This window comes from Chrysochloris asiatica, unplaced genomic scaffold (genome assembly GCF_000296735.1).
Source record: "Chrysochloris asiatica unplaced genomic scaffold, ChrAsi1.0 scaffold00258, whole genome shotgun sequence".
Classification (NCBI taxonomy): Eukaryota; Metazoa; Chordata; class Mammalia; order Afrosoricida; family Chrysochloridae; genus Chrysochloris; species Chrysochloris asiatica.
This window is the reverse complement of record NW_006408776.1, coordinates 1787195-1805462: the sequence shown is the minus strand read 5'-3', so window position 1 is coordinate 1805462 and position 18268 is coordinate 1787195. Positions and strand designations below refer to the sequence as shown.

General features: G+C 42.5%; 1 protein-coding gene across 1 annotated transcript in view; it reads right to left on the bottom strand.

Moving 5' to 3' along the window:
• Nucleotides 1-18268, bottom strand: part of SVIL (supervillin) — a 192879-nt gene that overhangs the window by 160292 nt on the left and 14319 nt on the right. The window contains exons 5-11 of the mRNA XM_006874040.1: nucleotides 9004-9084; nucleotides 5801-6685; nucleotides 5273-5443; nucleotides 4505-4539; nucleotides 3669-3730; nucleotides 3255-3394; nucleotides 1086-1181 (exon numbers count right to left, since the gene is read on the bottom strand). Of these exons, the coding sequence (XP_006874102.1) occupies nucleotides 1086-1181; nucleotides 3255-3394; nucleotides 3669-3730; nucleotides 4505-4539; nucleotides 5273-5443; nucleotides 5801-6685; nucleotides 9004-9084 (1470 nt within the window). The remainder of the gene's footprint in view (nucleotides 1-1085; nucleotides 1182-3254; nucleotides 3395-3668; nucleotides 3731-4504; nucleotides 4540-5272; nucleotides 5444-5800; nucleotides 6686-9003; nucleotides 9085-18268) is intronic.

Genomic DNA, 18268 nt, shown 5'->3' with positions numbered 1-18268 from the left:
GGCAGCATCAGCTTACTTCCAACCTGGCTCTGGGTTGCACTCGCTTTGTTTCTCTATGTCATTTTGCCTTGTTTACTCTTAATTTTAGCCATATTAGTCATTATTAATTCATAACAGTAAAATAAGGGGGTTATTTACATGCTCTAAAGACATAATTCTTAAACACCATAATCTAAGACATCTACATTTAGAAACTAGAAATTATTTTTCCAATCCTAGAACAAAATGGCATGGTCTCCTTATACGTCAGAAATATATAGGATTGTCTACAGCAGATCTTTCTGTCTCCAAGTGTTTTAAACATTCTGGTGTTAGTCAAATTTCAACATTCATGTTGACTCCCCTTTTGTTCATCTGTTTTAGGAGCTAGCATTGTGATTGGTATGTGCCTTGGAGTCAGTTCCGACTCATAGCGACCCTGCACAGGGTTTCCGAGGCTGTAAGTAAAGGAGCTCTGGTAGCGTAGTGGTTACGAATCGGGCTGCGAACCTTAAGGTCAGCGGTTCGAAACTACCAGCCGCTCTGCGGGAGAAAGATGAGGCTTTCTACTCCCGTAAGGATTTACAACCTCGGAAACCCTGTACAGGGTCGTTATGAGTCGGAACCGACTCGACGGCACTTAACAACAACAACAAGTAAATCTTTACGGGAGCAGAAAGCCTTGTCTTTCTCCCACGGAACAGCTGGTAGTTTCGAACTGCTGACCCTGAGGTTAGCAGCCCGATTTGTAACCACTATGCTATCAGAGTTCCTTAAGTGCTAGCATTACTGATGAAGAAAGACATTTTTTAGGAATGACCACTGTCATGAAAAACAGACACGAAACAAATGGTTCAGTAAGTTAGTGTGATGCGAGTCCCAGGACACAATGTGAGCACAGAGAGACTCCATGTGTTCTCACACAGGCAGACATGAAGTTATCAGTACCTTGCATTGTGACAAAAACAAATGCCACGCATGCCCAGAACCACTCACGGCACTGACTTGTTTGCCAACCAAATGAAAGGCATTCAACATGTTTAAGATGCACTCACTGTCCAGCACCTTTGTACTTATTGCCACATGCAGCTATTTCTGTCCAGTACCTGGCAGCCTGCAGAGTGCTCTTAGCTAGAGTGGGGCTAGGAAGTCTTGCCATTACAGGATGGGTGGCCACAGAACACGAAGCAGGGATAGGTTCACTTTAAAAGCAAGTGCCAAAGGAAGGAACATTCATAAGGAGAGAGAAGGAAAGAAGCATTAGGGAAGTATTTCAAATTCACAAAAGCAAAATCAAATACTTCAACAAATTTATTTGCTAAGTACTTTTGAAAGCAAGAAAGAAAGAAAAAAAAAAAAAATCACAACAGAATTTGAGAGGCCATTGCAAACATAAGAAATAAAAGAGACAGAGACCACTTAAAGTCAATGGAATAGGTTTATCGGCTTGGGGAAGGGTTCACTATACTTTTTGGGTTTCAAAAAGTATGTGGAAAAATGGAATGAAAAGAGAATGGAATTTTCCCACAGACTTTGGGAAGCCCTCTGATATCTTTAGTACAAGTGTCCTGGTTTGAAAAACTAATAACCAAACAAAACCTAATATTGGTGGTGGTGGTGATGTGCCGTGGAGTTGGTTCTGACTCCCAGCACCCCTTACAGGGTTTCTGAGGTTGTAAAATCTTTATGGGAGCAGAAAGCCTCATCTTTCTCTGGCGGAACACCTGGTAGTTTTCAAACTGCTGACCTTCAGGTTTGCAGTCCGATTCGTAACCACTCTGCTACCAGCCACCAGTCAATAAAGTAGATTGTGTCCACGTTTTAGAATGTTGTTCTCAGATTGTTTTTGTGTGTTTGTTTGTTTGTTTGAACTCAGTGTCCTTCTATATTATAAGGACCTATCACCAAGTAGATTCTTTGCGACTTTCATAGCGAACATTTTTGCTAATGTTGACTTTTTACACCCTCAGTAAATTGCTTCTTCTTTTACAACAGCCAGATTCATAATGCTATTTGAAAATAAACGATCTGACTTGCTGAAAGTTCCTAATGAGTATAAGAACATCTCTGCACATACCCCAGGAAACTGAGGAAAACTGGAAGAAGTGCAGTCGGTTCATCTAATAGCAAGTCCATAGACGTGAACTTGGATAGCAAGGCTTCTTTGGCTATCTGTATCTTGCATGAGGTGAACTTCATTGATTCCAAGAAAGAAAGGGGTGTGGGGTGTGTTTATGTGTGTGTGTGTGTGTCTATCTAGGGCCATGAAAACAATTTTAAAGAACAAATCAAAGTTTGCGCTCAACTGAAACAATGCTCTCTAAATGAAGTACCTTGGGAAATTAATTCTGAAGATATTGCTCAAAACTTACTTCTCTCAACTTGGAAAGTTACCAAACTTCTGATTAAATTTTGATGGTTGATCATTTAAAAACAAGTAAAAAAGATCCCTTCTCTTTTAAAGTTAGCCCAACCCACTGCCATAGAGTCGATTCCAACTCACGGCCACCCTCAATTAGAAACACATCTGCTTCATTGGGTTTCTAAGGCTGCACAGCTTTCCGGGAGCAGATTGTCACAACTGTTTCCCGTGGGGAGACTGGTGGGTTTGAACCGTTGACCTTTTAGTTAGCAGTCCAACGCTTAACCCACCATGCCACCAGGCCCGTCTTTTAGAGCTAGATACTCCAATATTTATGAATAAAACGGGACAGTGTCTGGGGTTTGCTTGAGCTACCACAGGAAGGAAGGGGATGCCACTGGATGGGAGTCCTTGTTATCACTCTGTCTACTTCTATATTTTAAATTTTCTATAGAAGAGAGAAGCTAAATTCACAGCCCCCTCTCCCCCAAATGAAATGGAATGATCTCTTCATGTTTTTCTAGGGGATACAGCAGGCAGTGTTATTGTTGCTGTTGTGAGCTGAGTTTGTGGAGATCCAGTGGGTTATAAAGCAGAACTGCCCTCGAGAGAGTTCTTGGCTGTGATCTTAAGAAAGCAAGTTCCCAGGCCTTTCTTTCATGGAGCTACTGGGGAACTTCAAACCAGTCACCTTTAGTCTAGCAGTAGATTGTAAACTACTTGCTCCACAGGACAGACACCAGGTAACACATCCAATGACCGAGTTTACAAAGACAGCAGAAAGGAAAAGCACAAAATGCCAACCTCCCGGTCGCTTCTAGGCAAAGCATCTTGTTTCTATTTAAAAAGATTTCAATTTTGGTTTAAAAGGAGACATCTCAGCCAAGGTCAAGACATCCCGTGGGAGACTCACGTCGCTGCGATGGCCACCTCCTCAGTGGTTATGGGCTGCGTGTGGGATCTGTCCTGCAGGCGACGCAGCCTTTGTTCCACCGCCATGTTTCTTGAGCGTCGTTTAGGAACGTTTTTTTCATCAAATGATTTTTCCATTTCCTATTAGAGCAGAAAAATTGAGGCATCCCTATAAACACTGTCACCTAGAAACCTGAGGAAAAGTGGCAGGAGAAGCAACAAGTCTCTGCTCTGCTCTCCCAGGAGCGAATGACCCTGAGGCACACTCATCGTTGGACGTATACGTCTGAGCTGGGTGTCAAAACCAGGCTGACCGTGGAGTACCTTCAAGTGCCCAGAGGTGCATGGAGCAGGATAGGGATGTGGGGACTCCCATGAGTCATGATTTGGATGGAACCCCATGGGGACCTCTTACCCTGAAGAGCAGTCTCTTGGCAGCAACACTTAGCTTGGCTCGTTCATCTACCTTTTCTTCATCTGCAAAATGCCACCAAACAAAAACTGAACACAGTTAGAAAACTTCTGGATGTACAAGAAATCCCATGCATACAAGAATGGGCATACTAAAATGAATAATTGGTAATATTTCTTTCTAGGGCAGAAACATTGTTTCTGTTCAGTTGAAAAGGTACCGATTTCCCTTGGATTACAACCAAACCAAACCACTCAGCCGGGTAAGAACATTTCTATTATTATATTTAACTAACACTGAAGAGGAGAGTTTACAGAAAGAAGGTCTCAGCATAATCATGTATGTATTGCTACTGAGTTGATTCCAACACGTAACGTCCCTGTAGGAAATAGTAGAACTGCCCTAGAAGACTCCTGAGGCTTTCATCTCTACAGAAGCAAATGGCCACATCTTTCTCCTCTGGAGAACTGGCGGTTCGAACTGCTGACCTTTTGGTTGGCAGCCAAGCATTTCACCACTGCACCACCAGGGTTCCATCATATATCACATATGCTTTTTAAATTATTAAATATTACTAACAAGAAAAGTCTACTGCTGCGCTCCAAGTCCCTTGATTTTAATATTGTCTAGCCAAGACTCGCTAACTCTCAAAAACAACGCTTGTCTTAAAATCTCAAATTTTGTTGTATTCAAACGAAAGAAAGCCCTGAAGAAAAGTGAGGGATTTCTAACGTTCCATAATTATGTTTTCTCAAAAAGCCAAAACTGTTATTATTTAATGCTAATCTGAGAGAGGTGATAAAGAGGAAGTAAAAGAAGACAAATGAAAAGATACTTGCCCTCAGCAGCTGGTATTTCTGAATGTGAAGTATATCTAGGAAAGACATTGGAAACAATAGTGATAGGAAATTAGCTGGTGTGAGTAGAAGACCCAAATGAAACATCAATGTAAAGCAAAAATAAAAAATGCAGTGAACCACTCTTAGAGAATATCAGCAGTGGAATTCTAATGGTGACTACACATTCCTATGGACACAGTAGATTCCAATGTGCACACAATCTCAGCCAAACGCGTAACTCGTGGACAAAAAACAAAGGTCAAGTACATCTTATTAAATAGGACTGATGATAATCTTTTAGACAAACCTTATCATTTCTATGCAATAGTAAAAGATAATTTAATATAAAACTTCACATATACCAAATAAGGCATTTATAGTGAATATAAAATTCCTGAAGTTATTTTCACTGTAAAATCTGGCGAACACTCAATTTGGCTTCTATTTTAACAAGGCTATGAGAATATCAAAAATACTGAAATTAAGAAAAATCATGTTTATGTCTTAAACCTCTACCATCAATGCTTTATCACACCTCCTAAAGGCAACTTCAAACTGTGTATTGTTAAGACATTGTAAAGGCCAACATTCTTTAAGTCTACTTTTAAATCAGTGAAATAAATATCCCGCATCAATTAAGTGGAAGAATTGTGAATCACCAAAACCCACAGGTGCATGAGGATACAAATCCCTCATGCATCAGGCTAAAAATTCTGTATCATTAATTTATGTTCCTAGACCTATGTAACTACATAGACACGTGCCTACCTATCCGACTCCTTTCGTTCTGCTGAGGTTATAGGTTGAGTTCTAAATCTCTCAGAAGTCTTTCTACTCTCACCAGGAGAAAAATAGCGTCTTGGTTTCCGGGACCCTCTTTCCCGTTCCATACTGGTGGGTGAGCCAACTCCTTCGGTTGACCTCTCAACCCGTGAATGGCTTTTAGAATCATGGGATGCAGAATACACAGAAGAGAAACAGGAAGGCAGAGAGAGAGAATAAGGCAAAGATTTATCCATCTCAGTGAGTGAAGGTATAATACTGCTAAGTGTCTCCGCATGCCTCTACCATGCACGAAAGGACGTAGAGCATTCCAGTGACCCAATACTTGACCACCCCATTAGTAGGCAGAAGCAAAATGGTAGTCTCTGAGCCATTGCCTTGTATCATCTCCCCTGCACACACTTGTGAGCTAAGCTAACAGGACTTAGTGCAGGATACGACACACGTTGAGAAGTGAATTCTGCCAAGGACGTGCAAGTGACACATCGGGATTATGTTTGGAACATCACCTACAGTTCGCGTTTCTTGCTGACATTGGTGGACTCCAGAAACGCACTTCGGAGCTGGGCCACAGAGACCTTGGTGTCCACCATTCCCACCTCCGCATAGGGCCCTTCAGTTTTGGAATTCTGTGGCTCGACCTCTCTCTTGGAAACAGGGTCCTTGTACTTCAAGGCCTGGAGCTGAGGGGGGCCGGTGTAATCAGAGAGTGAGCGAGTGAGAACCTTGCGCTTCTTTGTGGAAACGTCCTTTGTCTGAGCTGTGAGGTTGGCGTCTGGGGACACTGGCTCATGCTGAAGGTAAGACACCATCTCACTCCTGTCTGGGCTCTCAGTGGCCTGGTGCTGAACTTTAGGTGGGTGTGACAGATGTTCTTGGTCCTGCTGATGCTCTAAGGTGACGGTAGTAATAGCAGGCGTACCAAAGTCCTCCTCTCCAGAGAGGTCTTCTTCTTGTTTTATCACCAGGGCAGGATCTTCCAAAGTCAAAAGCGTCTTCCTGCTTTTCTCGAGAGCTTCAGTTAAGAACGTATCTTCTTCTGCTTTGGATTCATAAATATGGAGAACTGGGCTATCCCTTTTCTCATCTTCTAAGACCTCCGAGGCAGAAGGTGTTGCTACATGCTGGGTGGCTGGTTCCACACAGCTGCACTCAGAGCTGTTTTCTGTGGTCAGCAGCCTGGCAGTGTGGACAGGATCTGCTGGTTGTACATAGCCGTGGATTGGCTGACGGGCTGAGCCGGCTGTCTTGCTCAGGACCCTATGGAAAGCCGAGTTTTCTGACTGAAAGTAATACAATGGCAAAGGCACGGATCTCCTCTGAAGTACGGACTCTGAGGCAAGTTCAGGGCTGCTGCGAGCACTCTCCTCTTTCACCAATTTTTCTCTAACTTTTACTCTTTAAGAAAGAAAAAGGGTTTCAGTTGTAAAGTGCTTAACGGAAAGAAAGCATGCGTTATCACAGATAACCAAGGTGTGGAAAGAAGCCCAAAGAGATTAAAAAATAATTAAAAAAGGCATTTTGGGGGTGGGGGGAGTTCAATGTCAGAAATCCACTGTTTACACCAAATGAGAGATTCTGAATTGAGTTTTCAGATTTGCTTACGTATGCCAGTGTGGTATAGCTGCTATCTGTCCTGAGGGTGAATGGGTCCCTTTAGTAGCTAAAGAGGGAAATTTTCTCTAATATGCAACCCCAGCGTGCATCAGGGCAGACTGCGGCTGGCTCTGGGGATCACTAAGTTTTCAGGCTTGGATAGGCCCAGTATGGGGCGTGGGTATTTTCCAGGTACACATCCATTTGTTAAGCAAAACGTTGTAATCTTACTGTCTCCTGGAAACATAAGCGCATTCGTGATTACTTATGCTTTTTACTGAGTTCAAAATACAATAAATAATCATCTGTCTTTTAAAAGCACTCAACATTCACAAGCTTTTTCATGCTATGCATATGACACTCATTCATTCATAAGACATTTGATCCGTTTGGCTAATGTTACCACGAGCAACTGCAATACCAAGAAGAATGTTAGAGAAAAGACAGTTATTGGAAGAAGAAAAGAATGGAAAAATTTCCCCTTCTCTAGAACTGCTGCTACTTAATCATCTGAGAGAAAAATGAAAACATTACCAATGAAGTATGGTTGTAGGCTCCTAAGAGGTCTCTGTGCAAACTCTGGCTCATTCATTTCTGGCTATTTTAGCATTGGGCAATTTAGTGGCCTCTCATACACCTCAGTGGCTTTATCTTTTCAATGGAAATAACGGTGACATATGCAGTGTGATATCTGCAAATCACATGGCTTAGTGCTTGGCAAGACGTTAACTTTTAACGGTGTTCGTTAGTTCTTAGTTTTACTTTTTAAAATGCCATGAAGTAAGAGTGGAGAAACCATTCAAACAGAGAATGGATTACTGATTGGGATATTCTTTTTAAAAGCCAAGAATGCTTTTCGAGTAGAAAGGCAATTTTCTTTGGGAATGTAAAACCATTATGATTACTCAACAAAATAATTGCTGCTGATATATGAGGGGGCTTCAAAGAGTTTATGGAAAAAAATCCATTGTCTTTCCATTCCATCTCTCCACATACTTTTTGAAGTTCCCATCCCCCATACACCTTATGGAAGAAAATCTTTTCTTTCATAAGTATACCCTAAAATTTGATGAAAAAGCTCTCATTTAATTATATGGCTTTTGACATAAAATGCAAGAAAGAAAAATCAAGCTCACACATAACAAGTGGTTATGATGAACAATTCAAGGGAAAAAGTATTTCAAGTTGTTATTTTTCCTAAAGACTAGCCAAAGTTAGGTTGGGGTTTTTTTTTTAATACTTATAACCTTTGCTAATCAAAAGAAGACTGAAATATGGTTCAAGTTCTCCTGTGGAATGTGTGCTTTTAATCAAAGACAATCTGAATTCTGTCCTCAGAGGAGAACAAAGTGACTGTCAGAAACTCAATAGATGGGTGCTTTGTCTTTGCAATGACTTATTCATTCTTACTCCTTCTGCCTCTCCCTGCCCCCAACCTTAAATATGAAATGATAGGGGGTTTTTTGTCTGCTTTCAAAACCACACATTTGAAATTTTGACGGTTGAAAATGAGCTGCTTAGAGATGAGAAGTGAAAACGAGATTGGGTGTGCCAGGAGGAGTGAAATTCAGACACGACGGAGTCCTGACTGGTTAGCCTGACTGAAGAGAAAACGAGGATGTACTTGATGAGTTTCTCCCTGCTGCCCCCAACTGGCCAACACCACAAGAGTGGAAAGATGAGGCTTTCTACTCCCGTAAAGATTTACACCCTCGGAAACCCTGTACAGGGTCGCTATGGGTCGGAACCGACTCGATGGCACTTAACAACAACAACAACAACACTTGATGAGTTTCTCCCTGCTGCCCCCAACTGGCCAACACCACAAGAGTGGGTAAGAAAAGGGGAAAATTAAGAGGCTGAGTAAAAAGATTAGTAGAAAGAGAAAAAAGAAGAGAAAATACTGATGGCAGAGATTAGGGCAAAGGAGGAAAAAAAGCAAATGATTAGAAGGTAAGTTCTAATAGGCCTTTTCTGAACACATGAATTTCCAGTGCACTGATATTACGGAAGGGAAGAGAGGGGTTAGGGTTAGCTGGTGGATGGAGATAGCAAGGCAAATCCAAAGGGAAGCAGCAGCATTCACTACATAGCGGCCACAGTTTCACCTTGAGCTATACCTGGAAGGCCAGTTGATAAGTGAAGGTGTGTCCCCTTCGGAATCTCTCTGGAGAAACCACTCATGTTTGAGTTTCCCTGTACTACCACGTACAAAAAAAGAAAAAAAAAAATTCAGGTAATTTCCTATGATACTGTCAATATATACAGACTTTATAGTAAGTTAAGAAGTTACAGGCATATTTCTGTTAAAGAAAGAAAGAATACAATCTCTTGGCTTTTAAAAGTGTATAAGCACATAGCTTTTGGCTCTGTTTGCTACTAAGATGAAGAGACAGAAATTAAACATACCTACAGAATTAAACATCACCATATAAAACGTGGTACAAGTAATTGGAAGCACTAGAGTGGAATCTGTTAGTCATGCTCTGCCCAGGTTTATCAGACATTTCTCTTGCTGAGAAACTGGGTCAAAGATTATAAAGCAACTTAGTCCTGGTGTGGTGCTGTGGGCTAATGCGTCAGACAGCAAAGTCATTTGAACTGCAAAGTCAGTGGTTCAAGCTCACCAGCTGCTCCCTGGAAAGCCTACACAGGGTCGCTATGGGATGTAATCGACTTGATAGCATTTAAAAACAACAATCTCTGTAGGATTTGTTGAAGCGCACAAATAGCCCATTATCAAAATAATGTTCATGACAAGGCAATATATATCAAAGAAACACAAAGAAATCCAACAAGATAGCACCTTTAGTTTGTTGTTGTCTGTTACCATCAAGACAACTCAACTCCTTGAGACTCTCTGTGTGCAGAGCAGACTGCTCCACAGGGTTTTCACCATAATCTTTCAGAAGCAGATCACCAGGCCTGCCTTCCAAGTGTCGCTGGGTGGGTTCGAACCACCAACCCTTCGGCTAGTAATTGAGTGCTTAGCTATCTGAGCCACTCAATTATTACAACTGTTACATTTCCCTTGACTATGCACTACTGAATAGTGCAACCAACACAATAGTTACCAAATCAATTCAGGCCCATTTGGTAAATGTTTAGAGTTCCTTTGTTGTTGTTGTTAAGTGCTGTATAGGGTTTCCCAGGAGAAGATGGTGAGTTTGGTTCAAACCGACCTTGTGTCCACCAGTGCTTTATCTCACAGCACCACACCTGCCTTGTATCAAATACTCAGCTAAGCTTTGAGAAGTTACAGAGGTGAAATCAGGCACTATCCCGGCCATCACAAAGCTTACATTCTAGTAGGGAAGATAATGATTTACACAATCACTCGTAAAATGCAAACCTCATGATGCACAGTAAGATTATGACACAGAAATGAGGCCAGGCTAAAGATATTTTAGAGAAAAGTACAGGCAAGAAAACTATGTGGTAACTATGTTAAAACAAGTCATGGGAGAAATACTCAACCTACTGACTTGCGGTTGGTGATGGTTATGTGCCGTGGAGTCGGTTCCGACTCATAGTGACCCTGTACAGGGTTTCTGAGGCTGTAAATCTTTACGGGAGCAGAAAGCCTCTTCTTTCTCCTGTGGAACAGCTGGTAGTTTGGAACTGCTGACCTTGTGGTTCGCAGCCTGATTCGTAACCACTACACTACCAGAGCTCCTTACTGACTTGTATCCTCTTAAATTGAAGGGAAAAATGGAAACTCTACATGCTAGTTAAAATGTTTGTTACCTTAAAAACCTATTTACAAAAGTGCTCTTCGGTACCAGGGTAGAAACGAATTGTAGCTAGCTCAAAGACGTTTCCAAAAGAATAGAATAATAATTATGATTAGATGGATAAGAACCTTTTACCACCATCAAGGAGACTTGGACTCCTGGTGTGGTGCTGTAGGATTAGCACTGGATGGTGAACCACAAGGCTGGCAGTTCAAACCCACCATCTGCTCCTGGGAAACCCTATTCAGGGCTGCTATGAGTCGGGACGGGAACATTAATGGCAACAAGGACCCCCAGTGGAGTCTTGGTGCGGTGCTGTAGGATGTGCACTGGCCAAAAGGTTCGTTTGAATTGCAAGGCTGTGGTTCAAACTCACCAGCCACTCCTTGGAAACACTACACAGGGTCACTATGTGTCTGAACCAACGTGACAGTATTTAACAACAACAACAAGGAGCCCTGGTAGTGTAGTGTGTTGTGAGCTGGGCTTCTAGTAAGGTCAGTAGTTTGAATTTACCAGCTGCTCTGCAGGAGAAAGAAACTTTTCTGTTCCTGTGAAGATTTACAGCCTTGGAAACCCTATATAGTGTGGTTTTTGAGTCAGAACTGATCCAATGGCACACAACCACCAACACCACCCACATTGTACATGTTGTGAGAGTGCTGGTGTGGTATTGTATGATAAGCACTGGAATGCTGTTAATTGCAAGGTCGGCAGTTCAAACCTACCAGCCGCTCCAGGGGAGGAAGATGAGGCTGTCTCCTCCCATAAAGATCAACAACCTTAGAAACTCTATACAGGGTTGTTATAAGTGGGAACCAACTTGAAAGCGCTTAGCAACAGCAGAAACTCTACATCTTGTTGTAATCACTGAGATCTGTCATACTCAATACTTGGACGCACCCACTCCCAAGTCTTTTCACACCCCAACTTAGCATCCTACCCCATGATCCCCCAACATTAGAGCAATTGACCCCCTTCCCCAAATCAGTATGCATATAAAGCTATTTTATTGTCAACTCTAAACTACAAATAAAATGTCCTATTTCTCAACAGCTATTTAAACAATAATTACCTGAAGGCACTTAACAACAACAAAAAACAAGAGGGAGCACGGTGGCTCCATAGGATAAGCACTGGACTTTAAGCCACAGGGTTGGCGGTTCAAGCCCACCAGGTGCTTTGCAGAAAAAAGATGAGGTTTTCAGCTCCTGCAAAGATTAAAGCCTCAGAAACGCTATATAGGATCGCTGAGTTGGAACCAACTACACACCATTCAACACCACCAGCACAAGGTAGCTAAGAAGGAATGGCCATGCAACCTAACACAGGACAGAGACTAGGGAGCAAAAACACTGGCTTTTGAAACCTATCAAGTTAATATCACCAAAATGGCCACTCCACAGAGTTATTTTGAGGCCCAAATGCTATTTGTACATTTAAGTGCTTTGTAAACCATAAAGCACTTCTGAACGTGGCCTTCATTTGCCAAGAATACAAGTGGAGTTCACCACTGAAGATGATTAGGGGCTGGTTTAAGAATAGATTGGGTTAACCTTTGTAAAATGACAGTCATGCACAAAGTGGGACTTGCTACACTGCATCAATCTTTACAACTGCACAATAACTCTTAGTTATGGAGCTAACCAACAAGCAAAGAACTACCACCATTAAAATGCTCACAATTTGTCACTTCATACATGATACATTTAAACGGACGTACAAAGAGACAGACACATGTGAAGACATCATGCCTGTCATGTTGTTGTTAAGTGCCGTCGAGTCATTTCTGACCCATAGCGACCCTGTATAGGGTTTCTAAGGAGCAGCTGGTGAGCTTGAACCGCTGACCTTGCAGTTCAAACCTACTTTGCAGTCCAGCACATTAACCCAAAGCACCACACCAGGACTCCATGGTGGTGGAGATTGTTGTTGTTAAATACCGTGGAGTCAGTTCCAACTCATAGCGACCCTGTACAGGCTTTCCAAGGCTGTATATCTTTACGGGAGCAGAAAGCCTCATCTTTCTCCCACAGAACAGCTGGTAGTTTCGAACTGCTGACCTTGAGGTTAGCAGCCCAATTCATAACCACTATGCTACCAGAGCTCCTTGGGACGCCACGGTAAGCACTTCAAAATGGTGGCCCCCCTTCTCCCTTCTTCAGAGACAACAGGATAGTGCACATTTATGAGTTACAGTTTTTGTATTTTAAAGAGATGATACATAGAGAGTCCAAATTCAGAAGTCATGTAACTTTGAGAATGGGTCCAGCCACACAAGGAGGGTTGAAACTGTCTTGTTAAATGTAAAGCAGGAGGGATTTAGAACAACGTTTCTCAAAGACAGACACTTGGGATCTTTAGGTTTGGCTGGTCATGGTATATGCTTACATGAGACTTTCAGCCATCAAAGAGAGAAAAGGAATGGAGAATGGTGATGGTTGCATGATAGGATGGATGTAATTCATGTCACTGCATTACACGGGAGAAATTACTGAAACGGCAATTGTTTTGATATGTTGTTGTTCGGTGCCGATGAGTCAATTCCAACTCATAGCAACCCTGTATAGGGTTTCTGAGGAATGGCTGGTGGGGTTGGAATGCGGACCTTGTGGTTAGCAGTCCAATGCTTAGATAAAACCATCACAACTATATACAGACTGCCCCTGAGTCAATCCCAACTGAGAGTGACCCTGTATAAGGGTTCTTTCTCCTATGGTGGATTTGAACCAACCTTGTGGTTATCACTATAAAAAATTATCACTATAAAAAACAGAAAGGGGAATGAATGGGACAAGATGGAAATTTAATAAAATGTTTATTAACTTATTGTTCACAAGTGTCCCAAGCACTTCATATACACTTTCCTGCAGAATGTGGTCAATTCTTGGTCCTTATTCTACTAACTTACCAACAGCATCTGACATAGTACTTACTACTCCCTTTCTCTGTCTTCTTTGCTAATTGTCCTCACCACCTCTCAGTCTCAGACTGTCCCCCAAGGTCTGTCTCCTGGCCTTCTCTCTTTTCCATCAACATTTACAGCTGTGACAATCTCATCCGGGGTGTCCAGCATCTATCTCTAGTCAGACCTCTCCCTTCAGCCCTACGGTCCTGTGCTCAATTGGTTACTTGACATTTTCACTTAAATATGTGACATCTTAAATTTAACATGTCCAAAAATGAACTACTGCTTTCCTTCCAAACCCTCTTGCAATCCATTTAACACTTTCAGTCCTGGTGTAGTCCTGGAGGATAAACAGTAGACTTGTAACCATCAGACTGGCAGTTCAAACCCACCAGTCACTCTCGGAAACCCTATACAGGGTTGTTATACATCAGAAGTGACACAATTACACATAAAAACAACACGTCTTTAGTTGCGCTGGTCAAACAACTCTTTCACACCCCACATGCTCAAGTCATCAGCAAATTCTATTGGCTAACTTCAACATAAAGAATGAGTGTTACCACTCCACTTCCTCTGGCATTATCATTCCATTCCAAGCCACTGTAGTCTCTCACCTGGGTTTCTGAGATGACCTCCTACGTATTCTACCTTGTTCCCATCCTTAACCACCCGCAGTTGACTGTCAGATTAGCAGCCAGAGTTGTGCCTGTTTTTGAAACCCTTACATGAAGTGGTTTAAGCTCACAGTGGTTAAAGCACATGGTTGCTAACTGAAATCTCAGGTTAAAGCCTACCAGCAGCTCCACAGGAGAAAAGATGGTTGGTTCCCCTAAAGATCCCAGCCTTGGAAACCTTACTGGATCATTCTATAGGATTGCTACGAGCAGACTCCACTAGACAGCAGTGGGGCTGGTGTGGTTTCGGATCACGCAGAGCAAATCCAAAGACTGCATGACAGGCTCCCAGAACCTCCCTGACATGCTCTTCCCGAATCCATCCATCTAACTGACCTCATCCCTATCCCCTGCCCCCGCTGCTCTGGACACCGGGCACTTCATCAAGTACTCCAAGCCTGCCATCCACTCAGGGCCCCTGCCACTGCTGTTTCTGTTGCAGATACTCTATTCCAGTCATTTCATGGTTTGCTGGCTTAAGTTATGTATGTAACGGTTCAAATATTATCTCATCAGAAACATCTTATGTTATGGACTGGATTCCATCTCCTAAAAGTATCCTAACCCCATTTACTTAGACATAGAATCCTATTTGGGAGCAGACACAGACAGAGAGAAGAAGACAATGTGAAGATTGCCAACAAACAAGGAATGCCCAGGACTCCCAGCCTGGTGTGGCACTGTGGGTTAATGCGCCAGAATGCAAAGCCATTTGAACTGCAAGGTCAGTGGTTCAAGCTCACCAGCTGCTCCTTGGAAATCCTATACAGGGTCGTTATGGGTCGGAATCGACTCTATGGCACTTAACAACAACATTAATGGTATTTGGAGAGTCCTGGTGTGGCGTTGTGGGCTAATGCGCCAGACTGCAAAGTTGTTTGAACCATAGTTTAGTGGAGTTCAAGCTCACCAGCTGCTCCTTGGAAACCCTATACAGGATCATTATGCATTGGAACCGACTTGACGGCACTTAACACTTACGGTATTTGGAGTCCTGGTGTGGCGCTGTGCGTTAATGTGCTGGACTGCAAAGTAGGTTTAAACCTCAAGATAGGTGATTCAAGCTCACCAGCTACTCCTCGGAAGCTTAGAGAGGGCTGCTATGGGTCAGAACCAACTTGATGGCACTGAACAACAGCAACAACTTGTGGTGTTTATGTTACAGCAGCACCAAGAAACCAAGACACCTTCATAACCACGTTGTATAAAATAGTAATCTCTTACCAGTCTTTCTCTGCCCTCATTGAATTACTTGAATTTACTTATTAGCAATGATCATACCTATCACGTTACATAGGGATTCTGGTGTGGAGCTGCAGGATCAGCATTGGACTGCTAACCATAAGGCCGATAGTTCAAAACCACCAGCTGTTCTTTGGAAATTCTATACAGGGTCATTGAGTTAGGACCACTTCAATGGCATTTAACAAAAACGTCATCACCTTATAGAGTAATTTTTTGTCGTCTCTCTCTCTGCTCTTGTATCATCAGCATGCAGAACAGTATGGGCATCCCTCCGTATCCACATGGGATTGATTCCAGATCCCCACGGATACTAAAACCCATGAATGCTAAGTCCCTCCTATAAAACAATGTAGTATTTGTAAATAACCGATATACCTTCTCTCCCATACTTAAAATCACGTCTAGATTACTTACAGGAGTCCTGGTGTGGCGCTGTGGGTTAATGCGCTGGACGTCAAAGTCATTTGAACCACAAAGTCAGCGGTTCAAGCTCACCAGTTGCTCCTCAGAAACCCTATTCAAGGTCACTATGGGTTGGAACTGACTCGATGGCACTCAACAACAACAGATTACTTATAATACTTAACACAGTGTAAATGCTATCTATGTAAATCCCTTTTAGCCTTTGAAGGATTTCTTTGAGCACTTAATGGCTGCCCCCTCCCATTTCTTCCTAACAATTTGGATCCAAGATTCATTGAATCCATGGAGGCTGAGGTCAAGGACACAGATGGCTGACTATGGGATAGATTGAAGGTCACAGTAAGATTTGTGGAATGGATGAATTGTTGAGTACTAACTCACACAACAACTCTGTGAGCTATTCTTATTGTCATTTTAAAGATGAAGAAAGTAAGGCACAAAGAGGTATATTTCACATAGTTTGTTGATGAAAGGACCAGGCTGTACTGAGTGTTACAGAGACTCCCAAGCCTGCATCTTCTGCTCTTCTAGAGGTCCAGGCGTCTAAACTCTGGGCAAGAATTGCCTCCCAGTTTGGGCACTAATGTGATGGAGAACTACTGCTCATGAGCCTCTGGGGTGAATCGAAGAAGATGTCTGGTCCCTGTCCTACCCAACTCAGCACAGAGTGATCAATTACCTGTTGATTCCTCTTTCATTTCTCCAAATGTAGAACATAAAATCAAGAGAGTCAGGTAGCAAACAGCAATCTGAATGATAGGGTATGTTAGAAGAGCAAGAGCATGCTAGGGAAAACAAACGTCAACTTGGCTGGGACCTTGTCTCTACTGATGGTGGAAAGCAAGTTTATGAAACAAAAGCTTGGAAATGAGAAAATTCAGGGGAGAAATAAATTGAAACATGTTATGCTGGATTGTTATTAAGAGGAATGATAAATGCTCTGAAGACAATGGAATATTTCAGTTGGACTAATCTCTTAACTACACCTCCCTCTTCTTTATGCAACTGAAGAGCGTAACACGACACCCAATTCATGAAGCCTAAATCTCACTTTCTTGGGCACCTTCGAGGTTCAACATCACAACAGCTAAAATACCAAGTGTTCATCAATAATACCCATGTGTTGGCAATGGCACGTGGGTAGCAACTGCATCAGGAAAAAGAATTTTCGCATGCCTACCTGATTTCATAAGGAGCTCTGGTAGCGTAGTGGTTATGAATTGGGCTGCAAACCGCAAGGTCAACAGTTCGAAACTACCAACTGATCTGCCAGAGTAAGATGAGGCTTCCTGCTCCCATAAAGAGTTATAGCCTCAGAAACCCTGTACAGGGTTGCTATGAGTCAGAACCGACTCCACGGTACATCATCAACCAACCAACCAACCAATCTGATTTCATTGTGTGCTGAGTATTCATCACTGTTGTTAAGTTTAAAAGTTGACTCTTAGTGACCCTGTATAGGGTTTCCAAGGAGCAACTGGTGTGTTTGAACTGCTGACTTTTGTGGTTCGTAATCCAGTGCTGATCCCATAGCGCCACAATAGGAGTCCGAGTATTCAGTATCAAGTGTAACATTAAAAACAAGCTCTGTACATTGCTGCTGTTGTTGTTATGGGCCATGGAGTCGGTTCTGACTCATAGCGACCCTGTACAGGGTTTCTGAGGCTGTAAATCTTTATGGGAGCAGAAGGCCTCATCTTTCTCCTGCAGAACAGCTGGTAGTTTCGAACTACTGACCCTGAGGATAGCAGCCTGATTCATAACCATTACGCTACCAGAGCTCTGCATATACTACCTTATAAATGGGGTGGTACTATAGGATCAGCACAGGACCGCTAACCACCAGGTTGGCAGATCAAGCCCACCAGCTGCTCCTTGGAAACCCTACACAGGGAGGCTATGAGTCCAAACCAACTCGACAGCACTTAACAACAGAAATTTAAATGGCAACTATTTAAGATGGATACTGTTAAAAATCACTAAAACTAACATTTATCTTATGATTTTAAGTAATCTCATCAAGTTTTTCCAGACATTTTTTGTTTGAAAAATCCCAAAATATTCAAGGAATTCTATTTTTATAAATTAAAAAAATAAAAACCCATTGCACACATGATGAATGGTTGCGAGGGTCTGGTGGTAGTGGGAGAGGTCGGCTAGAAAGAAAGAGGCATGAGGGCAGGTGTGGGCTGATGGAATATTCCTGAATCTTGAGTGTGGCGGTAGTTACATAACTATGTGCTTGTGAAAACTTACAGAAGTATACATAGAAAAGGCAAATTTTATGGTATCTAAAATAAACCTCAATAAGGAGCTCTGGTAGCGTAGTGGTTACGAATCGGGCTGCGAACCTTAAGGTCAGCGGTTCGAAACTACCAGCCGCTCCGCGGGAGAAAGA